Consider the following 26,018-nt stretch of genomic DNA (forward strand, 5'->3'; position numbering starts at 1 on the left):
TAAAGTGGTAGGACTATAGATCATTTGAATAAAAAAAAAGACTATAGATAATATACCATCAATTCAAATACCATAAATAGAATTAGAAAACCAAGAAAAACATTGTTGCAAAATGATTGTATTCTTATATAATGCATAAAAGAAAAATAGTTTTGTTGTTTAAGAAATGCTCATTTTGGCAGATTTTTTGTTTATTTTTGTATGAAAATAAAGTTAGAGGATAAAATCCATCTCCTTCACCACTAAACGGCTTCAACAGAAAATTCATACAACATCATTTACACTATCGCAATTGAATCCATCTCCTTTTCCTTTTAATTTTGCAATACCAGTAAATCATCATTACCATGTCTGCTACTCCATTTCTGTTCGCTTCTTTCGCTTCGCATTCAACCAACTTTACCTCTTCCACTTCTTTTATACATACTTTCATCACTCCCAATTGTAGCAATGGAAAACGGAGAATGGATTGTGCAAGTGCAAGTGAAGATTCCTATGCCAATTCATCAGAATCCATCCCCAATTCTCGTTCAACGAGTAAAGCTCCCACTGCGCCATGGATCACTGAAGAAGCTCTTTTCAACGAAATGGAATCGCTGAAGCGGCGACCTAAAAAGGCTGATCGAGTTGGGGAACATCCGGATCAGGATTTGACCGGAAAGGTTGGGGGTGGAAGGGGCAGGTTAGCGATGAAGAAAATTTTTAAAAGCTTTCAGAAACTTCAGGATTTAGGAGCGCCTGGCATAAACCCTAACAATCCTAACTTCAATTTTGCTCCTGGAGTTCTGTGCGGAATTGGGGATAATTTAGGTGTTGCTGAAGCTGAGGAGAAAGGCATGGCTGCACCCGGGAATGGAGTGAAATCAAAGAAATTGCCATGGGAGAGGGAGGAGAAAATGGTGATTAGGAGGGCGAAGAAGGAGAAGGTAGTCACAGCTGCAGAACTGAGCCTTGATGCAATGTTGCTGGAACGGCTGAGACATGAAGCTGCATTGGTTAGGAAATGGGTGAAGGTTATGAAAGCTGGGGTTACTCAAGCTGTTGTTGATCAAGTTCAATTGATTTGGAGAGATAATGAGCTCGCATTGCTTAAATTTGATGTTCCATTGTGCCGAAATATGGATAGAGCTCAAGAGATCGTTGAGGTTCGGCTGCTTATTTACGTTTCAATATTAGTGCAATTTAGTTTAACTTTAAGGATGATGTTTTCTTTCATTTTGATATTGGCACCCCGAAACATTTAGTATCAGGACTCAGTTTTAGATCATAGTAGAATATATTTTATGCTGCTGTGGAGGACTAAATTCACGATTATAGAATGCATAAAAAAGAAGATATTTTGTGCAACATAAGCATCAATTCATGTCTGGTGTTACGATTTTGACTCATATAGTCTTATCTTTCAGTGAAGTCTGTCATATGCTAGACATCATTTTACCTTTTTGACATATGGACTATGAGTGACTCAGCTTCAGTTAAGATCTGCATTTCCATTTTTGTTTTTTCTTGTCGTATCATGTATGGTTAAAATGCTGTGCTGGCTTCATCAATGATACAGTACTATATTTCTGAACAGTTAAAGACTGGAGGGCTTGTTGTTTGGGGGAGGAAAGACTTTCTTGCTGTTTATAGAGGGTGCAATTATGGGTCTTGTTTGAGAAATCTTCGAAATGTGAATTACAACTCTACTGGCGATCAAGGAAATTCTTCCTCAACTATTGATTACCAAAATACCATAATTGTTGCTCAAGTAACTTCTGGTGGAAGTAACCCGGATGAGTTGATTCATGGGAGGGATGGTAAATGGGAAAATTTTCATATGGCATCACTATATGAAAGAGAAGCTGATAGGTTACTGGATGAGTTAGGCCCTCGCTTTGTTGATTGGTGGATGCAAAAGCCTTTACCGGTTGATGGAGACATGCTTCCAGCTGTCGTTCCAGGATATATGACACCTTTCAGGCTGTGTCCACCTTTTACTAGCGCAAAGCTTGCAGATGCTGAGCTTACATATTTGAGGAAGCTTGCTCGCCTTCAACCAACTCATTTTGTTCTAGGTTATTACTTTCTTCTCTTGTATTATACTACCCCTGTCCAAAAAAAAATAGACAAGTTATAATTGACATGAATTTTAATGCACCATTGGTAAAGTAAGAGAGAGGGAGGGAAAAAGTGGTGAAAGTAGTGTTAGTGGATTGTGGGTCCACAATTAGAATGATGTTTAAGGTTAATATTTGTTTAAAAATATATAGATTTGGTCTAATTTTGGTGGACACCCCAAAATTAGTCTAATTTTTCTGTACGGAGGTAGTAATATTGTTGTTCTGAACTCAAATCAATTTTAGGTTGGAGTTTCGGATTACTATGCAGCTTGATCCATCTGGTTTACATTTCAGTCCAACAGGCACTAACATGTATATTTTGTATATATGTCTCCATGTAAAATTGCTATACCAATAGTTCTGATAGAATTTTGTTTTTGAGTATTCTGAAGGAAGAAACAGGAATCTCCAAGGACTAGCTGCAGCAATCCTAAAATTGTGGGAAAAAAGCCATATAGCAAAGATCGCTTTAAAGTGGGGAGTCCCAAACACTGACAATGAACAAATGGCTAATGAGCTCAAGGCAAGTCTGGTTGAAATATGATACTGTATGATTTTGATTTTGTATGTCTGTTGTGAGTCAATTTAGTATGTTGCGATATTACAGCATTGGCTATGTTCTAGTATATCTGTTGATGAACGAAAGTCTTAGCTAGGGATGGGTATATGTTTGGATACAAATGTTGAATCAAGCTGAAAGTCTGAAACAAACTATTTTTTAGATTCTCTTAGGTTAAGAAGTGCATAGATAGAAGTCAGTGTTTGGTAATTAGGTTAGTTGGTCTAAATTATCAATTAAGAGAATGATTTTTGTATATCTATAAAACTGACTTGCTACAAACATCATAGATTTGGAGAATCTAGAAATGTCTACGAACTTCTCCATCTATGGAAGTAGAATTATATTGTCATAGTGAGGGCTAATATGTAGGATCTTTATTAGATATATCATTGATGTGCTAATATGATATCAAAGGTAACCAGCCGCAGAATTTATGTTTGCATCCCTTATCAATAAGGTCATAGAACAACAGTAGAAACAAGCTATGATTTCATGTAAGACTTTCATTACAAATGAAATATTCTCATCTATCACATTGTTCCTGTTGCAGAAACTTACTGGAGGAGTTCTTTTACTACGTAATAAGTTCTTGATAATTCTCTATAGAGGCAAGGATTTTGTTCCCTCTGAAGTTGCAAAAGTAGTGGCTGAACGAGAAACAGAGCTCACACATTGCCAACTTCATGAAGAAGCTGCCAGACTAAGAGCTAGTGAAAGCTTCTCCATTACTAGCAAACATTTAGTTAGCTCGGACGTCATGGGAACTTTATCTGAGTTTCATAGAATGCAGTCAGAAATTGGGAGCCTGAAGAAAGCGAACACAGAAGTTGATGTTAAGCTGGAAGCTGAAAGGGAAAGATTAGAGAAAGAACTAAAAGATCAAGAACAAAAGCTCTTCCTTGTAAGATTTAGTGTTTCATATTGCGTTTTGTTTTTTTCTATTATAGCAAGTAACGTGGAAATACACATTTGTTTACTTTACAGCTTAAGAAGAAGATTGAGAAATCCGCAAAGGTATTAAACAAACTGAGAAATGAATCAAGACTACCTGATGAAGAACCGGATCTGGAGATTATATCCAAAGAGGAAAGAGTGTGCTTGCGTGAGATGGGGTTAAGGATCAGTAGTAGCTTAGTGCTTGGTAAGAAGAAAATCTCATCTTACAATTTTTCTTTACTTATTACTCCCTCCTTTTCCTAAAAATTGGAACTTTTGAAACGACATGGGTTTTAATGCAAAATTGGTAAAGTAAGAGAGGGATAGAAAGAGTTTCTATTTTTAGGAAACGAACCAAAAAAGAAAGAGTTTTTATTTTTAGGAAACGGAGGGAGTATTATTTTCTTATGTTGACAATGGTGTGAATTCCAGTTAATACACACCTGATACGGTGCATGACTCAAAGTTTTATTGTTCTCATAAGTTACCTTAAGTAATTTAATCATGTTCTCAAAACCTGTGTTTCCCCAAAAACTCTCAATATTCACTTTCAATGTGTCAGGATCCAGGACTCTGTTTATACCTATAGCCACCCTAGCTTTGCTTGTTAGTAAGAGCTTTATCAAATCTTGAATAGATTATTTTAATACTATTAGTTACAGCCGAACACATGCATTTTTACTTTTAGGTAATGAGTATGAAACTTTCGTATTGATTTCTCACTCATATGAACTTCTATATGACATGTTATGACTACAGGAAGGTGTGGAGTTTATGATGGTGTCATAGAAGGAATGCATCAACACTGGAAGCACAGAGAAATTGTGAAAGTGATTACGATGCAGAAATCTTTTTTGCAGGTCATGCATACAGCAAAATTTGTTGAGGCAGAAAGTGGTGGGATCTTGGTTGATGTAGTTAAGCTGAAAGAAGGGCATGCGATTATAATTTATCGTGGTAAAAACTATAAACGACCTAAGTCAGCTGCAGTAAATTTGCTGAACAAAAAGGAGGCATTATCCAGGTCACTGGAAATCCAAAGACATGGAGTAAGTATCTCTGAGCTCATAAACATATAGATGAACTTGTCTTTTTTTTTCAGTTTTTTTCTTAGTTCAATAAACTTTAGTTTATTTTTAAAAAAGAAGGTCATAAACACGTGACACCATTTTTTGCTTGTTTTGCGAATGAGAGTGCTTATACTTTAGCTTTTCCTTCTTCCTCTCCAATAGTCATTGAAGTTCTTCGCCAGGCAACGGGAACAGGCAATCTGTGATATCAAGCAAAAGCTGGTATGTATATTTCTTTTTTACTTTCTGAAATTTGATGCAGTTTTTCAAGAGGATTTATGAATGATGATTGATTAATGATAAACAAATGTTATGAATTGTCTTGACTAAACTGCTTCAATTTTCATCCTCCACACTGTCTCATGTGTGATAACTCTGAGTGACCTTGGATCATATGCACAAATTTGCAGGATGAGCATTCAGAAAAGATAGGATAATTGCTGAAGCTGATAAGTGACATGGGGATTGTGCTGTGAGCCACACGTAGGTTTGAAATTGGCAGCTTTTGGGATGTGCTATCTGTGGTCTGATAAAAGCATTCTGCAGAGGGTTTTTTGGTGAGCCTATAAGTTATACATTCTTTATCACGAGCCATATAAAATTGACCGTAAACGAGGTAATGACAGGACTTGTTGAACTGGGAAATACCATCTATCCTCTCTGCACAAAGTACAATCGGATTCGTTCAGGATACTGAGTTAGCACTTTACATCTGCAGTACATATACAAGAAATGTAGGAGAGCTTACCATTGCCGAGAACAAAGGTCAGATCACATCACCTGGTAAGTATATAACTTACTGGGCATAAATTCATAGACTAGAGCCTTATTGTTTCTCTCATAACAAAATCCCAAGAGATTGACAATGTTGACATGGGAGGTTCTACGTATGCTGGCGACCTCATCAACAAATTCTTGTGCATCATCATGGGTTTTCTTTAAGAGCCACAAGCTGGCCATCAGGTAGCTTCCCTTTGTATATAACTCCATAGCCTCCTTTGCCTAGTTTTTCTGTGAAGGACTGTCATTTTTTTTTTTTTTTTCGTCTCAATATCGTTTTGGAGCTAGAGATCCATGCTTGATTACAGATTTGTCAAGACTATTGGTTTTTCTTGCCCTGATTACACCATCCACATTGTCTTGTAACGCATTAGATGATGTCGGATATAAGAAGACCAAGGTGGTGTTTGGTCTGGGATGCTGTTATAAGAGCCACAAAGGCTTGAAATGCCGGGTTGCTCAGGCAATCACCATATTATGATTTAAACAACAGCATCCAACTTGCTTAGAACTCCCATGAAAATAGAGAAATTAGAGAACATCACAGAAAGCAAATGAACATACAAGTAGAAGTAAAATGATATGCATAGAATATTTACCTTGTCAATGACAGTAGAATCTAATCCATCTACAAGTTGGTCATCTTCATCTTTTTCCTCTTCCTCTTCAAAATCATCTTCAATTGCACTTCTTCGAGGCTCAAGAGAACCAATTCCTTCAAGAGTCCATCTGCAAGCACAAAGTTAAGCTGATATTCAGAACAGACCAATAAATATTGCACATACATCAAACAAAAGAAACAACCAATGAATGGGCTATCAAACATGGAATATAAATTTTTGCTGAATCAGAAATTAGAAATTGGATATGCTCAAAGAAATGGGTAACTGTGATTTACAAATTTTAGAGGCATGTTCACTTAATAGTTAATACAATAACAATTTCTACTAGTTCATATAATGGTCAATTAGACACTGTAAAATGTTCATTAAACATTATTATCTCAGTGATCATCTTGTTCTGCATTCTCAAGTTCATTGTTCCACCTATAGAGAACCACACTCACCATTCATAACAACAAACAGGTTTAGGCCAAAGATTAAGATGTCTTGGTCAGTAGTTCTACAAATTTAATGGAAACAGGTTAGCGAGATAAAATTGACTGTGGGAGATTCAAATTTAGCATTACGGTAGTAGCTGTTCACATTACCTGCAAACTTAACAGTAAGGAGATTAAAGGTCCACCAAATAATATTTCATCATATAAAGTGAAGATATTACAAGAAAATTGAAATAAACACCTAAACACAATAAGAACCTTTCTCTGTCTGTTATTATCTGTCATTAGTTTTTTTTTTTCGGTCTATTCGTTAATACTTGTCACACTTACTTACTTGTTATTGCTTTTGGTAATAAATTTTATACAAGACCAACTCATTTCACTCATATTTTATTATAAAATTAATAAAAAGTATAATTCACATTCTGTAACTTTAGTCTACCTATTTTCTTTATATTTTTTAAAACACGAGTCAAATCAACACATGAAAATTAATGGCGGACAAAACAAATATTATGTTTCACTTCTAAATTAATTACTTTAATAATATCGATTGAATAAAAAAAATCAAATACTCCTACAAAATAAATCTGACTAGATATTTTATTAATTTTCAGCCCTATATTATTTTCTCTGTCTGATAAAAATAGTTGCATATGTAATCCAAAAGTGGACAAAACAATCAAAGCAATGAAGATGCACTACAAGTGGAGTATTAATTACAAGAATAATGATTGCATGATAAAGTAATAATGTTACATAAAAAAAACGTATACACCATTCATGATCTTGGTGGCAAACTGGTTATCAAAAGCACTTCACGAGTAATTTTTCCATGTCTAGGTCTTTAAAGCGGTATTTTTCTTACTCTATATATTTAAAAAGTGCAAACTCCATTTTCTTGAACTAATTTTGAAATTCACTTGATTATAATAGGAATTAATTTTGATTTTTAAAGGATACATCAAAATAGAAAAATATAATTACTAGAGATGAAAAATATAGTACTAATTAAATTAATTGATAATGTTTGATAATTAGATCTCTCTATTTAAACAAAGGTCTCCACATTTTTAGGCAGGGAGGTGTTGAGATTAGATACGGAGACACGTCTCCGAGGAACCTTGTCCAAGAGATCAGCATGACCCGACCTTGTGTAAATAGATTTATATGCATTTTGTGATTTAAAAAAATCACAAAATACGTATAAACATTAATGAAATTAGTTTGAGCTTCAGATTTTCTTCACTGACCTTGTAACTTTGTGTATCTCACTTTCTTGCTATTGTTACATGCTTGCATTTTTCACATTCTATTTTCAGAAGAAGGTGGAAATAGAAATGTGATATGTGACTTGTGAGTGGAGAAGTGTCTGAAGTAAGAAGAGGAGGACTACACATAATTCACATGTTTATGATGAGGAATTAAGACTCTCTGAAACTCTAAAGTTAACAGAAATTGAACTAATTTCAAAGAAATAGTATTCATTCTTTTAACGTTTTATTACTACTCACGATGCAATTAGTGACGCCGCTAATGATGAAACTGATAATTGTATATAGAAATTTGCATACTAGTTTAATTTTATTGTAATTAACTAATTATTATGGCATTTTTAGTTTTCCCGCTTTTGTTTAATTAATTACTAATTATCGAAATAAAACTTTTCAGATTTTGTTTATTTTTAAAACATTCTTTGATTCGTTGGATAATTAAAGGAGAGACTTCTGGGGCTTTTAATAATTTCAGCTGTGTTTCATTAATTTAAATCCATTTTTGTTATAAGAAAACTCAACGGAAAAAACAACAAATTGAAAAGGTAGAGGATGAATTGGAGGAATGGATACATGTTAGCAACGGAACTCTTCCAACTAAATGCAGAATGAATTGCAAACGGCAATTGAGTTGAAAATCCCAGAGCTTAATCACTGATTATTAACTCCAATTACGTCTGACAGATCGGTACATCACTACACCTCTCTTCTCTCTCCTGATTCGTCCGTCAATTGCAAAGGATCCCACCCGGATGCTCATCATCGCCTTTCTGAATTTGATCCCATTCATTGCTTCAATTCCCGGTCGAAGCAATCGCAAACCCTGTCTCTCTATTGGCGCCATTGCCCACATCTGGATTGCCTTCTCATTCACATCTCTCATTTTTTCATGAGAATGAATTTTGATGCCGCAAAGAAGGAATCGGTGATCGCGACCTCTTAAAAGGATGTGGTTTTCCTTTTGGCGATCCAGGGATAGACTATCGTTACATGAACTCAGGTACTTCTATATATGCTGCATTCTCTCACGCTATATCATTTTTGCTCTACTTGCTATTTCTCATTTATGAGGACTAGGATACTCTGTATTCAACTTTTTTGGCTGGAGGATTGGCTGAATTAGCCAAGGGATGGTGTTTCAGTTTAACCTGTATTTTGTGCCTGCGCTGCTAATTGGAATCAAAACACAAAGGGGTCTTTCCATCTAGTTACAGTGGAACACTTGTTTATTAACACAAAACTTACTTTTTATGGCTTTGACTTGGCAATGTTCCACTCCTTGATGAAAAAATTGTCTTATGGTTATAAGAAGTGTATTCATGTTACAAAGTTGGGATTTTAAGCATAAGCAAATTTAGTCTTTCTGTTGCTCCATCGTTGCCATTGGAGTCAAAGGATGTCATAGAAGACCAATGCTTGATAGTTAAGATGGGTGGCATATGGGGTATTGCAAAACCTAGTCGGCAGGTGTGTTCGTATTATGGTCCACTGAATTACTGAGTACAAGGTGAAGCAACATCTTATTTAACTATAATAGGTAAATAATGGTGTAGTGTAAAATCATAGGGAATCTGGATGCATTAACTCTAGTGGATGGTGTGTGGTTGCATGAGTGGCACAATAATCGTTTTCCACTTTAGGTATCGCGGCTCTAGAAATTATTGCTATGGTGGTAGCCTGGTAACTTGGGATGACTTATTCCTCAATGTGGTAAGCTAACTGGATTAATACGAACCACATACCAGCGATGGATATGTCTTGCCTCATGCTCTGGATGTGCCACTTCACTGCCTATATCCTAGCAGGCATGTTATTTCTGATGAATCTCTGGCCTATTTAGTTCTTACTGATAAGCTAAAAAGAGCAGTTTGACTACGACAATCAACTTGAAGTGGGCCAGAGCTCAATCAGACTTCTTTACTGGAAGGAATTAAACGAGATAGATTGGATTGGTTTGACAATTACTACAATTATGTCACAAACGTATCTTAATTGTGGAATCTGAGTATGATGACATCTCATGGAAAATTGTATTGAGTTCTTCACATGCATCCTTCTGTTTCTCAAGTGAATAGAGCCCTTGGGAAATGAAATTTCTTTCCCAAAGTGATGCTCTTTTAGGAACCAAACTGTTTTGAGAATTTGCAAAAACTACCTATGTCTCTTCCTTCATGAGAAGGAAGAGATAGGTGGACTATATTTGTTCTTTGAGGGGTGCAAATATCATATATTTACTGCCTTTTTGTGGATGCCCTTGACTATGCAAGCTAGATATTTTGTGCAATCCTAATGCATAGTGGCCCATTTATTATGCATATTCAAGCTCTCAAGAAGCGTAAAACTTATTTTATATTTTCTTATCGAGGGTATATGTTCTTGGTAGTTAGGTTTCTGGTACTTTCCCATTATTTTTATGCATTAAGGCATAGCTTGTAGCTTATATTTTCGAGGAATAAGATTTAGATGAATCAGGCTTGAGGATATTGTATTTCTTTGAGATATCTTAGGGAGATACAGAAGAAAGCTTATATATACTGCCTTTTTGTGGATGCCCTTGACTATGCAAAGTAGATCTTTTGTGTGATCTTAATGCATAATGGCCCATTTATTATGCAGATTCAAGCTCTCAAGAAGCATAAAACTTTATTTTATACTCCCTCCATCCCCCAAAAATTGACAAAGTTGTATATGGCACGGGTTTTAATGTTGAATTGGTAAAGTAAGAGAGAGATAGGAAAAACTAAGAGAGAGGGAGAAAAAGGTAGTGGAAGTAGTGTTAGTGGATTGTGGGGTCCACATTATTAGTGGTGTGTGTTTGTTCAAAACTTTCCTTATTTAGACTTTGTCTAATTTTGGGTGACGGCCAAAAATGGAAAAACTAGTCTATTTTTTGGGTACAGAGGGAGTAATTTCTTACCCATTATTTTTATCAAGGGTATTTGTGCTTGGTAGTTGGGTTTCTATTACTTACCCATTATTTTTATGCATTAAGGCATAACTGGTAGCTTATATTCCAAAAATAAGATTTAGATGAAGGCTTGAGGATATTGAACTTCTTCGAGATATCTTAGGAAGATACTGAAGAATTGTGGAACACTGGGTGTAATGGGCTATATGTTATTGTTCAATATACTTAAATTTCACTAAGAGTAATAATGTAAATATGTAATGCTCCCTCCGACCTTAATAACTGTAGACTATTTTCTTTTTAGTCCGTCCCTGAAAAGTTATGAACTTTATAATTTAGGAAATAGTTGAGTAACACATTACCCCTACTCATCATTACAACTTATACCATTGCAATCCGAAACACTACTAATAATGCGGACCCCACTATCCACTAACACTACTTCACTCTACCTTTTCTCTTCCTCTCTCTTTACCAATTTTGCATTAAAACCCGTGCCCCACAAAATTTTATATTTATCAGGGACGGATGGAGTATATGGTTTTACACAATGGTTGTTTGGACTCCTTATTAGCTGTCTGATTCCCGGGAAGCTTGGAATTTTAGATAGGGAATCATAACTGGGATTGACATTTGGTACCATAGAGTAAGTGCTTATAAAGTGATTAAAATCATTTTTTTTTTGTATCAGTTTCATTAATTTTATCCAACCAAGCTTAGAATGCATCATTCCTATGACTTAAGATGATGTGTTTGTGTTGTTTCTGGTATTTTCTTTGGTACCATCTGAATGTATGTATAATTCTCAAATGCAACATGTATATGTTTGGGTCTCAAGCTTCTCAGTATTTTATTAACTTCTACATGTTCTCTTCCCCAGATTCATAGTTGATCAACTGACAAAAGTTCAAGTCGTGAATGAAGTTAACAAAGTATGTCATTGTCTTGCTATCGCTCTTATGTGTTCAAGTTGGCTAAATTTTGGGTGTTCCTGATGCCGTTTCTTAATCTCATCCTCATGTGCTACATGGCCAGGAGTTTGTCATTGAGGCTTTGAGATCTATTGCAGAGTTGATAACATATGGTGACCAGCATGATGCTGCCTATTTTGAGTGGGTCTTCTGTCCATTATGTGTTTTATATGCTCATATATCCTCTTAAGGTCCGTAACATTTTCTTTTTCATGCAATTCTTATCGTTTTGGTCCCTTTTAGGTTTTTCATGGAGAAACAGGTCATGGGCGAGTGTGTACGCATATTAAGAATATGTGAATCTCTGATTGTCTCACGCCAGCTTTTGCAGACAATGAGCATAATGATACAGAACCTGAAAAATGATCATTCTATATGTAAGCTCTCATAATAACATCTGGTTCTGAAGCACCGTATTTGCCTAGTCTGCCCAGTGCATGGATTCTCTAAGATGTATTTCTTTTCAATATTGTGCAGACTATATGTTTAGAAATGAACATGTTAACTACCTCATAGCATACCCTTTTGACTTCGGAAATGAAGAGTTGTTATCTTATTACATATCCTTCCTAAGGTGTGTCAAAATAGCCCTCTTTCAGTTCTTTGTATTTTTTTTCTTTTATCTCGACCACTCGGTATATCATTTTTTTATTTGGTTTTGCAACTGCTTCTGGACTGAGAAGAGCGATAAGTGGGAAACTGAACAAGGATACAATTTCTCTCCTTGTTAAGACAAAAATTGTAAGTTTATGAGTCTTCTACCAATACTGATGGCAGTGTTGTTTTTCCTAGCACATTCTCTGTAATTTAGTTGTTGTCACTTGTTACAAGCGTGGATTCTTGCAAAACGGGCATATCTTCAACCTGAACTTTGAACTTGCTTTGTGAATCATCATTTATATTCTTAGATTACTATGTCTTCAGAATAGGTTGATTACTAGTATCCACAATTTTATTTTTTGTTTCTATAAAAGAAGAGTTTTGTACACAAATACATAATAGTTACAAGGAGTGCATTTGCATCTGTCATTTTTGTAATCCATGGTTAGAAATGCTAAGAGCTTATCTTTCTGTTATTATTCTAAGTTCATTGATTTAGTCAACCTTCTGAATTGAACACTTGGTTGAAGTATATTTATCGAAAGGTGTTAGAGCTAGGACTACTGAAATTGTGAGTTCTATTTGACTGAAATATTCTGTAGACCTTTTTTGGGTATATGTTTAGTTGGGGTGAGCTTTGTGTCGTACAAATGAGACATGCTACATATATAAATATTTTTATATGTCTGAGTGTGCATAGTTGTAGTTATGGTATCACACTGGTCTTCTTCAGCCTAGGAACTTGAAACGGAAGGAAATAAATATTATGTGAGTATCTTGATTCTACAAGAGATTGTCCTTTGAATTTTTTTGGATTATCATACTGTTTTCACATGACACTACCAACAATTAATGTGAAATTGATTTTAAGAGGCTTGCATCTCTTGAGCAGAACCTAGTAGAGAAGTTCAAAATAAAACTGAAACAAAACAGGCCATTGATGGCTATGTTTTCAAAATTTCAACTAAATAATTTGACATCAATATCTCAAAAAAATGTGTTGCTTTCGCATATCTCATTTTCTTTGTTCTTTTCTCCTTTGCATCCTATTGGTTTTAGGATGAAGTAGTTGATTTTCCCCTTTATGTTGAGGCAATACGGTTTGCTTTCCATGAAGAAAGTATGATCCGAACTGCTGTTCGTACTTTAACATTGAACGTTTATCATGGTGAGTTTTTCTTAATTTGACTTTTGCTTTCATAACCAATATGGTTAAAATCCTACGTTTTAAACAATGAGCTTGACTGATTTGCAGTTGGAGATGACACTGTAAATAGGTTTGTATCTAGGGCCCCACATTCAGATTATTTCCTGCACTTGATCGAATTTTTCCGAGATCGGTGTATCCATTTGAACACAATTGTTTCAAATGCTAAAAAGTAAGATGCTGAATATCATTTGTCCATCTGCAATTTTTTATGTTGTTGCTCACATGAAGAATTATATTTTGAATAGGAGCCAAAGCGCAGAACTTTCATCCTCCATTCTTTCTGCTGTTGACGAGATTGAAGACAATCTCTATTACATTAGTGATGTTGTTTCTGCTGGAATCCCTGATGTTGGGAGGTCGATAATGGACAAAGTTCTGAGGCTTCTGATATTTCCATTGGTTCTCCCATCCCTTGGGACTGAAGCAGTCAATGTACATACTCACCATTCTATTTGCTTGCTCTAATCTATGCTTCTGGAAATTTTCATGAGCTCTTTATATTTGGTTGATTGCCGGTTATGGGTCTATAAAAATATTTTTGTGACTATCTGAGTTGCATATGTTCAGGAACCAAGTCTTGGGGCTGTCACTTCTTTATATTTACTTTGTTGCATTCTGCGCATAGTCAAAATCAAAGATCTGGCAAACATTGTTGTTGCTGCTCTTCTATGTCATCCAGAGATGATTCCTGAGATTTCTGAAGCTAAGATCAATGGTAATATGTTGAGCCATGCTTCTTCGGATGTAGCCAGCCAAAATAAAGATGCAAACAATCAAAATTCCATTTCCGATACCGAAAATCATATACTGCACAGTGCCCTCAATCATAAGTATGGTGGTATGAGGTTTGCTCCGAGGTATTCAATCCTATATCTCACATATAGCTTTATTTGTTTTTTTCATTTTTTCCTTAAAGCATTCTTGGAATACATTGCTTAGCTGCTTTCTTTGGAAATATTATTTTTTATATAGATTACTGATCCCTTTATCAGTCTGCAGTTGAGTCTTAATGTTACATAGTCAATGGGATATGAACTTATTTACATGCAGCACATCCAACACGACTCTAATGCATGCCTTCTATCATTTAGTTATGAGTTCATTATTGCATTATAGAGTAGTGGTCTTGGTAACTATCGGGTAGCGTAGCGTAGCGCAATAGAGAATGATGATCCCCTGTGCATCTTTGTTAAGTGAATAATTGCTGAATAAGGTGAAAGGACTAATAATTCTGTTGCTGGAAATGTTTTCGTCTTATTAAATTAACTTATTGAGATATTGTTAGCTTTTCTGACAGCCACAAAACAAGAGATTTCATTGTACTTTTTTGTTTTAAACCCCAGTATGTTTTATGTGTTCAACTGTACAGGGAAGCTTTGCTTTCATTTGTTGTCAGTGGAGATGAAGTTCAAGTCTCAGGCTCCTTAAATGTTCTAGCAACATTGTTGCAGACTAAAGGTCCTAAAGCTCAAGTTATCTAGCTATTGGCTGATAAGCCTCATAAGCAATTAACTAAGTGAACTTATGCATTTGCAGAACTAGACGAGTCAATTGTTGATGCTCTTGGCATACTTCCGCAATGCAAACAACATAAAAAGAAACTGCTGGTATGTGGTTGGAAGTTTTGTTTCTCTATTTTATCGACTAATAGGGAATTTTTTTAAATAATGTACAATTGGAATCATGAAGTGAAGGGTGGTTATGCTAAAGGCTTTCCCATCATTGTTGAAATGTCTGGAAAAACTGGAGCAAACTTTACCGCTTCAATTTGATACCCTCCTTTTTACAGTATGTATATGTATATTAGAAGACTGATGTTGATGTTTGATGATATTCAAAGTTTTTTCCCTGGGCCAGGAAACAGTAAAGTTTATTTAAGTATGAAAAACTATTTCTTATAGTTCCTCATATGATGTTAAATCACATCTAGCATTATATGACTACAATGACTCACTTGGTGCTCTCAAAATTTGTTCAAGGTTTTTACTCAATTCAGCAGGTTATATGCATTCACCCTCCACTAAGTATCATTGTTTTCCGGTTCTCTCAGATAGTGTTAGGTCATAGTAAATATTCTTCAGTAGCATAATATGTGCTGCTGCCTGCTTTCTTTTTTGTTTGTACTCTTGGGGATGTAGTCTTTTGCAGCTGATAGAACAGCTTACGTGATGTGCACGTTTCAGTAATGCCTGCTTTGTTGTGTGCATACAGCAAGCCTTGGTTGGGGAGGATTCTGCAGAAGAGCAACTTTTCTCCTCAGAAGGTACTAAGGTCAAAGATCGCATCAGTGGTGAATTTGATATCTATCTGCAAAAGTTGAAGGTATATAAATTCCTTTATCTGCTTTTCCCTGTTGAAATTTTTTGTTCGCCTTCTTGAATGAGACATCAATGTTTGGAAAAATGAGATAAAAATATTTTTTTTTTCTAGTGATATACTCCTACTACTTAGTTTTAGTTCTCTGGAGTTGGATTTAGTGACTACCTCCTAAGTTACTTGGTGCTTGAGGGCAGTTTTGCCTCATCGTGTTTTCCTATGGAAAAATTTATTCAGTTTTTTTAGACATTAATTTGCCACATTGTCTTTGTTTTTCTCGACTTTGCCTTCTATCTTGATAAGATTTGAGATCCCGAGGCTCACAACAAGGTTGATATTTATCCAGATTCCACTAACACTTAATGTGGGAAACACTCACATTCGCTATAGACCATGTAGAACAATAAAATATAGACATGCTTGGAAAAATGAAATATATTAGGGAAAAATAGTACTCTCTCCGCCCCTTAAATATAAGAACTATTTCCATTATAGTCTGTCTCTTAAAATTATGCTTTTTCTATTCTCCACTAACAATACTTTAGTCACTTATTCTTTCTATCTCTCTCTCACTTTACTAAGTGTGCATTAAAACCCGTGTCCCTTCAAAAGTTCATATATTTAAGGGACGGAGGGAGTAGTTGATTATTATCACTGTACAAAGCACCTATATTTATTACAAGAGACTAAGCCTGATTAGGACACAACCTACGTGAATACTTATTCAGTAACAGTCCATATGTGACTCTAGAATCATGAATCATTTGTTGACATCACAGCCATCAGAGCAGGATAAACAATCAAGTTCTGAAACATAATGACTTGCCATTTGAAACCACCATCTGGTCATAAATCTAATTTCAGAATGCTGGCTTCTATTGTCTAGAATTTCTTTTTAAGCCAAGCGGATCAATTAACATGGTCGTAAAGTTTTAGCGAAAGCATAGAACTTATTATACCTTGTTTTGTCCAACAGGAGTACGTTGGAATTTCATGTGTACACCCAGAGGTTGGAGCGAGTCCCCGTCTGCATAGATTTCAAGTATGTACTTTTCACATTACAGAAAATAATATTGGTTGCATGCACCCTTTATCTAGCTAATTTAGATAACAAGGGCCAGTGCCATGGCTCATTTGTATTGGCTTGATTATGTCAGTTTCATGAAGTGCTAGGCTCACTTGTGGGTGCATGCATAATTTTGAGCAGGTCTTTCAGAAATAATCTTTATAATGAAATTATAAACTTAATGCAGTCCATTTGGTGAATTTGTTAAATTTGCTGCTGCAAACAGATAAAAGTATTCTGAGTCTCAGTGGGAAAAAGTTAACTTTTTCCCTTGTATAATGATCTTGTTTCCCCTCGATATTCCACGAATGTAGATCTAATAATTCCTGGTCCAACCCCTTTGAGGAAACCGAATCAATTTACACACTTAGTTGTATCCCTTGGTACTGCTTAATAAACAGCAAACCAAACTGGCTTTAAGAGAATAATTCTTACTTAGAAATTATAAGAATATTGTCTTGTGGTAAAATGAAAAATTGGGCCCACCTTATTTTTTGTTTTGCTATATAATCTGAAGAGTTTTTGTTTGTTTCATGCTTTTCAGTTCAAATGCTCTTGTAATGGGTTATTGGTCTCATTTTTAGGTACTCGATTCTTTGGTTAGTCTCTTCTGCAGATCAAACATCTCTGCAGAAACATTGTGGCATGGTGGTTGGCTTTTGCGGCAGTTGTTACCTTACAGCAAAGCGGAGTTCAACAGTCATCATCTTACTTTACTTACCGTAAGTGACAATACAAGTAAACTTTCAGCTGGATATCTGTTACCCTAATTGTCGGGAAGTTTTAGTCATCTTATGGTCACTTGAGTAGATCTCTGGAAAATGATACTCCATTGGCGACTTAACATCACCATTTGTAATCATATAGTTGGTCCTCCTTATGGTCATGCTGGAATATGGATGAAAGGTTCACTAAGCAACCGTACATTTCTAATAAATATTTTGTGGTATTCTTATGGTTATAAGTATACTGTTAGAAAATAGTTGAGCATATAATGACGGGACATCTGTCTGTAGGATTCATTTCACCATTCCACTGCTCGTGTTCTAGAGGAGGCCAGAGGAACTTGGTTTGATCTGTTATTGGCAGTTATTTGTGACCAGTGGAGAAAGTGCAAAAGAGGTATGCCTTTTTCTCTCTCTTTTTCTCCTATTGAACTAAGAATGATTTGTCGTGTGGCTAATAACTCATGGTAAATAATCTATCTGTTCAGCAAATGAGGTTCTTTTCTCCTATTAACTAAGAATGATTTGTCATGTGGCTTGTAACTTGGTAAACAATCTATCTGTTCAGCAATTGAGGCATCTTCTCTACGAAAAGATCCAAAGTGTATTCTATTGCCGCCATTCAAGTCTGCCTATGACGGTCATTCTCTCTCTCCCCTCTCCCCCACATGAGTGATCTGAGAATGTTTTTAGGAACATGCATCTTATTGTTATTCTTCTGTCTTTCAGAGCATGCATCATCTGAATCATCATTTGCTGCTGGAGAGAGAATGTGTGAAGCAGTGAAGGTTTGTCCTTCAGTAATAATATTTTGTTTATATTTGGATTAAGTCTACAGAGTCTGCTTTATTAGACATAGATTGGATGCATGAAATGTCATGTACTTCTGTAGACAACCACTGTATATTGACAAAGTTCTCACCTCCATAGGTGTTTGCGCTGCTTCATCATCTCCACATTTTCTCGCTTGGTAAAGTTTTGCCAGATCAACCTCCTGTATTCTCTGAGGTTGATACTCCAGAGAAGTCCAGAGCAAGGAATGCTGGTTTAAATCTTCCAGAACTTAAACCGAATGCTGAAATCAATCTTGGTAAATCAGATATGAATTGCATCTTGTTTGCGCGCTTCCATCATTTTACATGTCATTTCCCTGACTTTGCATTCCCAGAAGCCTCAACAGGCCAACTATAAGGACTGAGCATGCATGTGAATAATTGAGTTCAGTCCAAAGTTTTGTTGTCACTTGCTTTCTTCTAATTGACCTGGTTTCCTGTTTATCTATAGTGGGTGCAATCTCATGTCGAATTGCATTTGAAAGGGGTAAAGAACGTCATTTCCTCTTTCTAGCCCTCTCTATGAGTAGCTGTGGTTGGCTTGTCCTTGCGGAGGAATTACCAGTGAAACCGGGGCGAGGATTGGTACGAGTTGTGGCACCATTGGCTGGATGTAATGTGAGTTGCCATCTCAAATAAATCTTTACCAAATGATTAAAGATCAGTGTGTAATCATGCTAAGAAAATGCATCACTGAACCCTATTCAGAAAAATATTTGTGGGTTGTGAACACATGAGAGATGAGAGTAGCCTTCCTCCCTCATCTTATCAGATGATCTCTTAATCTTTATGTACTAGTGAGCATATTTTCAAGTTACATCTTTGTGCTTTCACTTGGTATTTTATCCATTTGTTTAAAATGCCTTGTGTTAGGACATACTGTTTCTTACCTAACAAAAGATTATTGAACTCAAAGGATATGGCAGCTGATTGATTCCATATAAACATACTTGGTTTTTTTCTTTCAGCCAAGAGTAGACGATAAACATTTAAAGTGGCTGCACCTTCGAATCCGTCCTTCCTCATTCCCATTTACAGACACTGCTATGTATGCTGGACATGGCAAGGTAAAATCTAAAGCTTTGGTTGACGGAAGGTGGACTCTGGCGTTCCAGGATGAGGAATCCTGCAAGAATGCAATGTCTATGGTTGTAGAGGAAATGGAACTGCAAAGTTGCATGGTGGAGAAAAGTCTAGAACCTTTACTAGAACTTGATAGAAGTAACGACGATTCGAGACTTTCTGAGCGTGTGGAGGATGATAACACAATGTAACGGTGGACCTCATGTTATTTGCAGATGTTTGAATGCGCGGTTAGTTTTCCCGGAAGATAACAAAGGTGAGGTTTCAAGCAGCCTCATGTATGTGAGTTGTGTTCCAAAAGAATCGTCAGGTACAGAATGTATAATAGAGCATGTAGTAGTCAGTGCCATTCTTTGTATATAATAATATACTTATATGGAGTAGTAGATTACATATATATACGCTGTGTCTTTTGTATGTGAGATTCTTTGACCAATTTCATCTCCGGCAGCCAGTTTTATGAGCTTTTGTAACAGTACATAGTTTTTCAAGAGCTTATGAAAGAGAAAGTTCATTCTTTTCTAGCCTTTTTATAGTAGTAGTAGCAAGCAGTGCTCTCTCTTCCCTTTCATATTTTCTTTGATAATTATGAAAAATATTTGTCAAAGTCCATCGCATGCTCGGTGATGAGTGTATATTGAATTGTTTGGGACTCTCTCTCTCTCTCATGATTGCAATTTTTAGAGTTTCAAAGCAGAGGGTGCATGTTTTGGGACCAAATTCAAAGCACCATGTGTCAAACTGCATTTTCAAGAAGATGCACAGCAGGAAGATGTATCTAAGCAGACAAAAAAATTTTGAGGATCCAAAAAGCAAAAACTTTGAAGATATTTGATTGACCTAATTTACCTATATTAAGGATGGTTATGATTTAATCACGTCATTGTGAAAAAAACTTAATGATGTCAAATCTCAGTTCACATTATGGATAACTTCCTGTGAAAGTGAAAATTTCAGAAAAATAAATTTCCCCCCTCACCGAATCAAACCCTGGACCAAAGATTCAGATACTACTCTAGTAAAGAGATGAATCCACCTTAAATCTTCACCATCTATAGGCTGAAGACTGAAAATAGTTCATACTCCCTCCCATCCTCGTTAAATGTTTCGTACCCGAGTTTTAAGAAATTGTTTGACTATATTAATAAAAGTGGGTAGAAAAAAGTTAGTGGAATGTAGGTCCTACTTTTATATAGTATTAATTTTATAATAAAATGTGAGTAGGAATGAGTTAGTAAATGTAGAGTTCAATACAAAATATTATAAAAGTGAAATAAGACATTTATTAAGGACCGTCCAAATAAAAAAAAATATGAGGTATTTAATGGGACTAGAGGAGAGTATTCACTTATTTTTAATCAACGTTTAATGAGAAAGTAACTCTCTCCGTCTAGGCTAAGATGACACATTTCTTAGTCAATATAGGATTTTATGACTTGTTGGTTAATGTATTTAATTTAAGAGAGAAAGAGTTGTGTAATTGTGTAAGTATTAAATGGAGTGAGAAAGAGAGTTGAATAATCAACTAGAGTGAGAAAAAATGTGGTTGAGTGTATTAATTGAAGAAAGAAAGTTACCAAAAATAGAAATGTGTTATCTTGGTTTGACGTGAATCTGTGTGTTCACAATCATAGAATACAACGATATCGAGGGTCATGGGTTGATTGGGGTCCGAGAAGATGTAGACACATGACAAGAAACCAAGTGAAACTGGAATTTAATTTAAATAGTAATTTGCTTATCAAGATGACATCCAAAATCGACTCTACAAGCACCATTGTCTTCGTCTTCAAAAGGCTTCACGTGAGTACCTTGCACGCCCGAATTAGAGTCCAGGAAAAGAAGTTATAGTCATTTTAAGAAAGTCACGCAATGCTGAAAGAAACGCGCGGACGGGCGTTTTGCCTACAAAAATCGCCCGGTCGAGCGTGTTTGTCGAGTATCATGTTTTTGTCCAGAAAGTTTGCGCGGGCGGGTGTCGGGCACCTAGGTCGGACGATTTTCCCGAAAGGGCTCATTTTTTACCAAAACTTGTTTTATTTTGATCTTTTTAGACTCCTAGTATAAATACTTTTGTTAGGGTTCACTTCATGACAGCTTTTGAATGATATTGTAAGAACAAAAACTTAATTTGTGAGCGGCATCTTCATTTTTGAAAATTTATCAAAATCTTTCTTGCTTTGGTGAAAGGTATCTTGTGTTGTCTTCATTGTTTTGTGGAACGTCCATAGGTTCTAAACATTTATTTAAATCATAGCATCTTGGTCCTCTTTCTTTTATACTACCATTTTTATTATTTCATTTGTTGTTGTGTTATTTGGTTACTTGAAAAGTCTGGGAATGTGTATGGAATCATTAAGATTCATATTATAGTTTGAACAAATTAAAAAGAAAAATACTCCCTTCATCCCATTTAAAATGAAATATTTGGGAATTGACATAGGATTTTATGTAGTGTTGTTTGTGAGTTAAGTTAAAGTAAAAAAATAAAAATTAATAGGATAACCTAGAAAGGAAAACGTTGCATTTTTAATAGGACATAGAGAGCATGTTATTTAGTCTTGTTTATCCATTATATTAGGTCATATAGCAAACGCGATTACTTAATAAGTCAAGGAAAATGAAAGGCAATCCAGTGAGTCACCAACATTTGCTAAAAAAGAGAAGAAAGATCACATCAAAATCTCTACTTTCCCGATTTGGATTGTTTGTTGCACAGCTTTTGCTGCACGCTGTTTAGCTGCTTCGTTTTCATGTGACACCTGTTAATATTTTACTTCTTCCTTTCTATTTCGGCGTGTCGGTGGCATTTTATCATATGAATACTCAATATTCCCTCGAAGATGACACTACATTTTGGGCACATTAAAATAAAGAAAATAGATAATACTCGTCCATTTCAAGTAATATAGATATTTTTTTCTGCACTCATTTTAGAAAAAATATAACAAATGGTTAAAGTAGAGAGAAAGTAAAATAAGAGAAAAAATAATATAGAGAAAAGTCTTATCTACAATATTCTCTCTCTTACTTTACTAATTCTCCATTTTAACTATTTATAAAAAAAATTTCAAAACGAGTGCGCAAAATGGAGTGTCTCTATTATAATGGAACGGAGGAAGTAGTATTATATTCTCTCATTCCACTGTTATGAAAATCAATTCAATATTAGGAGTGTCAATTCAGTTTTAGTTTTACTATAAGGCCATGTTTGGTTGTCAGGATTCTATCTGAAAAAGTAATCTGATTCCTTATATTTAAAATTTTTGTGTTTGTTTCGGTTTTTAACAAACTGGGAAAGTAATAAGAATCCCGAGAACAAGGAAAGTTAGTACAACTTTCCAGGATTCTGAATCCTAGCTTTTCTTAGGGTATTCTTTTTCCCAGTTTTAGGATTCTTACATATTTAATGCAATATAATATTATTATTATTATTATTAAATATAATAAATAACTATATTAAATTTATCATAATTATAACTATATTATTATAATATATATAATTGTTATTATCATACTAATAATAATTAATAATTTATTAAATAATTAAAATGTAATTATATAATATAAAGCATATAATAATAATAATTATTCATTATAAAATCGTAGTGAAATTTTAAAGTATAAAATTGTTTAATTACAATATCTATAAATATAATAATAATAATAATAATAATAATAATAATAATAATAATAATAATAGTTATATTTATTATTATAAATATTTATAATTATAATACTCCATGTACCAATAATGTTTATACATTATGGATGATTCATATTTAAACTGTCCATCACAATAATAATATAATAATATAATTATTATTATTTGAAATTAATAATTATTAATGAATTTATATTATTATTTTTTTAATAAAAAATAATAAGTACTAGTATATTTTTAGTTTGGTGTTTAAATCCCAATATAAAGTATAAAATCTTGATATTTTTCAAACAGTGAAAAGTGAAGTTATTTGGAATCATATTCCCGGGATTCATTTTTCCAGAAATCATTTTCCTTGCCAACTTTACTTTCTCGTCAACCAAACATGGCCTAATAGTAAATAGGTATTACATTTCGCTAAGTTCGTACATATTTTAGTATAAAATTAAAAATGTATAAAGTGAGATTCACATAACTATTTTTCTATTATTATTTTTTAAAATTCGTCAATAGAAGAGTATTCTTTATAAAATGAACCATCTTTGACTAAAATAGAAAGCGATTTTTTTATTATATCCTACTCAAAATAATGTACTTTTAAAAATTTAAACATTACTTTCTCTATTTTACCTATTCTTACAAATTTGTTCGAATTTACATGTAGTTTTTGAAATGTACATTAATTATAGAAGGGATACTGCCTCTAAACTTATCAACTTTGGCAAAACTTTGGTAGTAGTATTTTTTATGAATTTTAAAATTAGTCTAAATTTTAAAATATCACAAACTTTTTAATCCCCAAATAAGATATATTCGACAAAAACTTACTTATTATATTTGGACAAGTTGTGAAATGTTTATTACTTCATTTTAGATCACTTTTTAAGTTCACGACAAGTAGGATAAAAAGTCACATAGAAAATTACGTTGTTTTAATAGTGTCAAGTAAGATAAAAAAAATGCACGTAAGTTAGTCGGATGTGATGAATGATATATCGTGGTGAATAAACAAGCAAAAAAGTTTGTGAAATTTTATACCAATTTTAAAGTTGGTAGAAAATATAAAAGTTTTGGCTAACATTGATGGTTTTAAGGACCAATATACCTTAATAAAATAAAATTACTCTCTTCGTCCCATAATAAGACGCATATTTAACTATTTGGTTCCTTCCACAATAAGAGTCACATTTTACTTTTATCATAAATAGATAGTACTCTAGTAGGTCTCACTATCTACAAATTCACTTCACTCATATTCTACTATAAAACTAATATAAAAAAGTAGACCTCTTATTCTATTAACTTTTTCAATCCACTATTCTTTACATTTCATAAAACTCGCGTCCACACTAAATATGACTTCTATTGTGGGACGATGGGAGTAAATCTAAAATAATACTATAAAGTAGCATGAAATATATTAGTGGAGTATAATATAGTCTAATAATCAATTTATACAAGTATCTTAATTTGATAGTACTTAATTAGTACTCCACTATTTAATAAGCCTAAATTGAGATGAGTTCTTAATTACAGAAAATGAGAAAGAAATAGCTTAAATAAATAAATAAAGTTATAAAGGCATGAAATGTTGGGTGGATAATGATCGAATATAACCAAAAGATATTTGTCACTGTAACCCTTTACCCAAATAAAATAAATAGTAGTCCACTATTGATATTTAGATAATACTTCGCCAGTCAATGAAAAACCATACTGTAATCGGTATGAATTTTTAATATAATAATTAGTGGTATGAGTAGTAAAATAAAAAACCTCACTCCTTTTTAAAAAATAAATAAAGACCTCACTTTAATTATGTGATGAATTTATGATAAATTGCGTGAATCTTATTATTACAAGTAAAAAGTGATATTTTTTTGTAAACAGGCTCAAAGAAAATTAGACAAAGTTTATGGTGAAGAAATAGTGATTGGATGAATAAACTTCCAGATGTACACTAGATAATGCTAAGATAATCCCACTCTACCATAAAGAAATTTGAAGTATATAATAATAATAATGCACAATTAAAAGATAACTCAATGATTGAAGTAATATCAGAATGAAAATATCAATAAAGGATATGTATAGTGTGATTTGCATGATTGACTGGGTAGGCAACAACAACAATATAAGAAATGATTTGGATGTGTGGTATTAATCAAAAGACAACATTCCTCTTCATATCTTTTTCTTTTTCTCCTTTGTCGTATCTAAACTTTGATGCTTCAAAAATTTAATCTCTTTTCTTTAAAATAAGTACTGTATTTTTTTTGAGAGAATAAGAGAAATACTAATCACGAAATGTTGAGTTGTTATCGTGATACCAATAAATAATTATAAAATCAATGTGGGGAGGAAGACTAGTTTTGACCAGTCTAAAATTGGCCCCACATATCCATGGTCCAAATTGTTCGTTTGGTTCGACTCTTAATTTTATTAATTTGATGCCATTTTTAAGACGTAGAATTTAGGTTCTTAATCAGAGTGTTGGATCCATTCACATTTCCACATGTGTGTAGTGTAATCGAATTGAGCTACTATCCTTCTTAAGTTAAATTAATTCAATATTTTCCGAATAATTTGATTTCACAAGCTTAATTTAGTTGAGTCCGAAAAAACTTTTCATTTAGATAAATAAAATTAATGAAAGACTTATGTACTTACTCCAATTGAAAGACTAAAAACTGTACGCATTAATAGTGTAAGATGTTAATTTTGTATACTCCGATGCATTTTTTCTTGACGCATGCTCCTATGCCAACTAATTAATAAAAGAAATTAATAATCTACATTGACTGATACTATAGTTTTGAAATATTATGGGAAATTTACTTATTTGATTCTAATGACAC

At 34.1% G+C, this 26,018-nt stretch overlaps 2 protein-coding genes across 9 annotated transcripts; both read left to right on the forward strand.

Annotated features, from left to right (window-relative positions):
* The first annotated feature begins 213 nt into the window (after positions 1-213).
* Positions 214-5,961, forward strand: CRS1 (maize chloroplast splicing factor-like protein). 6 transcript variants are annotated; one of them, XM_089060954.1, is made up of 11 exons: positions 214-1,145; positions 1,559-2,057; positions 2,495-2,625; positions 3,215-3,565; positions 3,649-3,805; positions 4,360-4,649; positions 4,833-4,892; positions 5,081-5,227; positions 5,297-5,453; positions 5,551-5,633; positions 5,825-5,961. In XM_089060954.1, the coding sequence occupies exons 1-8, from the start codon at positions 348-350 to the stop codon at positions 5,105-5,107; spliced, it is 2,313 nt and encodes a 770-aa protein (XP_088917080.1). In that variant the 5' UTR covers positions 214-347; the 3' UTR covers positions 5,108-5,227; positions 5,297-5,453; positions 5,551-5,633; positions 5,825-5,961. The 6 variants fall into 6 exon arrangements, with proteins under 6 accessions (XP_088917080.1, XP_088917077.1, XP_088917078.1 ...); XM_089060951.1 differs by having other exon boundaries at positions 5,297-5,633; XM_089060952.1 differs by having other exon boundaries at positions 5,527-5,863.
* LOC125205019 (protein TRANSPARENT TESTA 9-like) lies at positions 5,408-20,016 on the forward strand. 3 transcript variants are annotated; one of them, XM_089060949.1, is made up of 23 exons: positions 5,408-5,453; positions 5,551-5,633; positions 8,469-8,784; positions 11,573-11,624; positions 11,728-11,804; positions 11,907-12,040; positions 12,141-12,237; positions 12,347-12,404; positions 13,323-13,431; positions 13,519-13,642; positions 13,719-13,905; positions 14,041-14,330; positions 14,843-14,931; positions 15,010-15,080; positions 15,685-15,795; positions 16,766-16,831; positions 17,440-17,577; positions 17,872-17,977; positions 18,149-18,220; positions 18,310-18,368; positions 18,511-18,670; positions 18,865-19,031; positions 19,382-20,016. In XM_089060949.1, the coding sequence occupies exons 3-23, from the start codon at positions 8,732-8,734 to the stop codon at positions 19,685-19,687; spliced, it is 2,526 nt and encodes an 841-aa protein (XP_088917075.1). In that variant the 5' UTR covers positions 5,408-5,453; positions 5,551-5,633; positions 8,469-8,731; the 3' UTR covers positions 19,688-20,016. The 3 variants fall into 3 exon arrangements, with proteins under 3 accessions (XP_088917075.1, XP_088917074.1, XP_047959769.1); XM_089060948.1 differs by lacking the exon at positions 5,408-5,453 and having other exon boundaries at positions 5,527-5,633; XM_048103812.2 differs by lacking the exons at positions 5,408-5,453; positions 5,551-5,633 and having other exon boundaries at positions 8,279-8,784.
* The last annotated feature ends 6,002 nt before the right edge of the window (positions 20,017-26,018 follow it).

This window comes from Salvia hispanica, chromosome 6 (assembly GCF_029641045.1).
Source record: "Salvia hispanica isolate PSC_SH4W2 chromosome 6, Shi_PSC_v1, whole genome shotgun sequence".
Classification (NCBI taxonomy): domain Eukaryota; kingdom Viridiplantae; phylum Streptophyta; class Magnoliopsida; order Lamiales; family Lamiaceae; genus Salvia; species Salvia hispanica.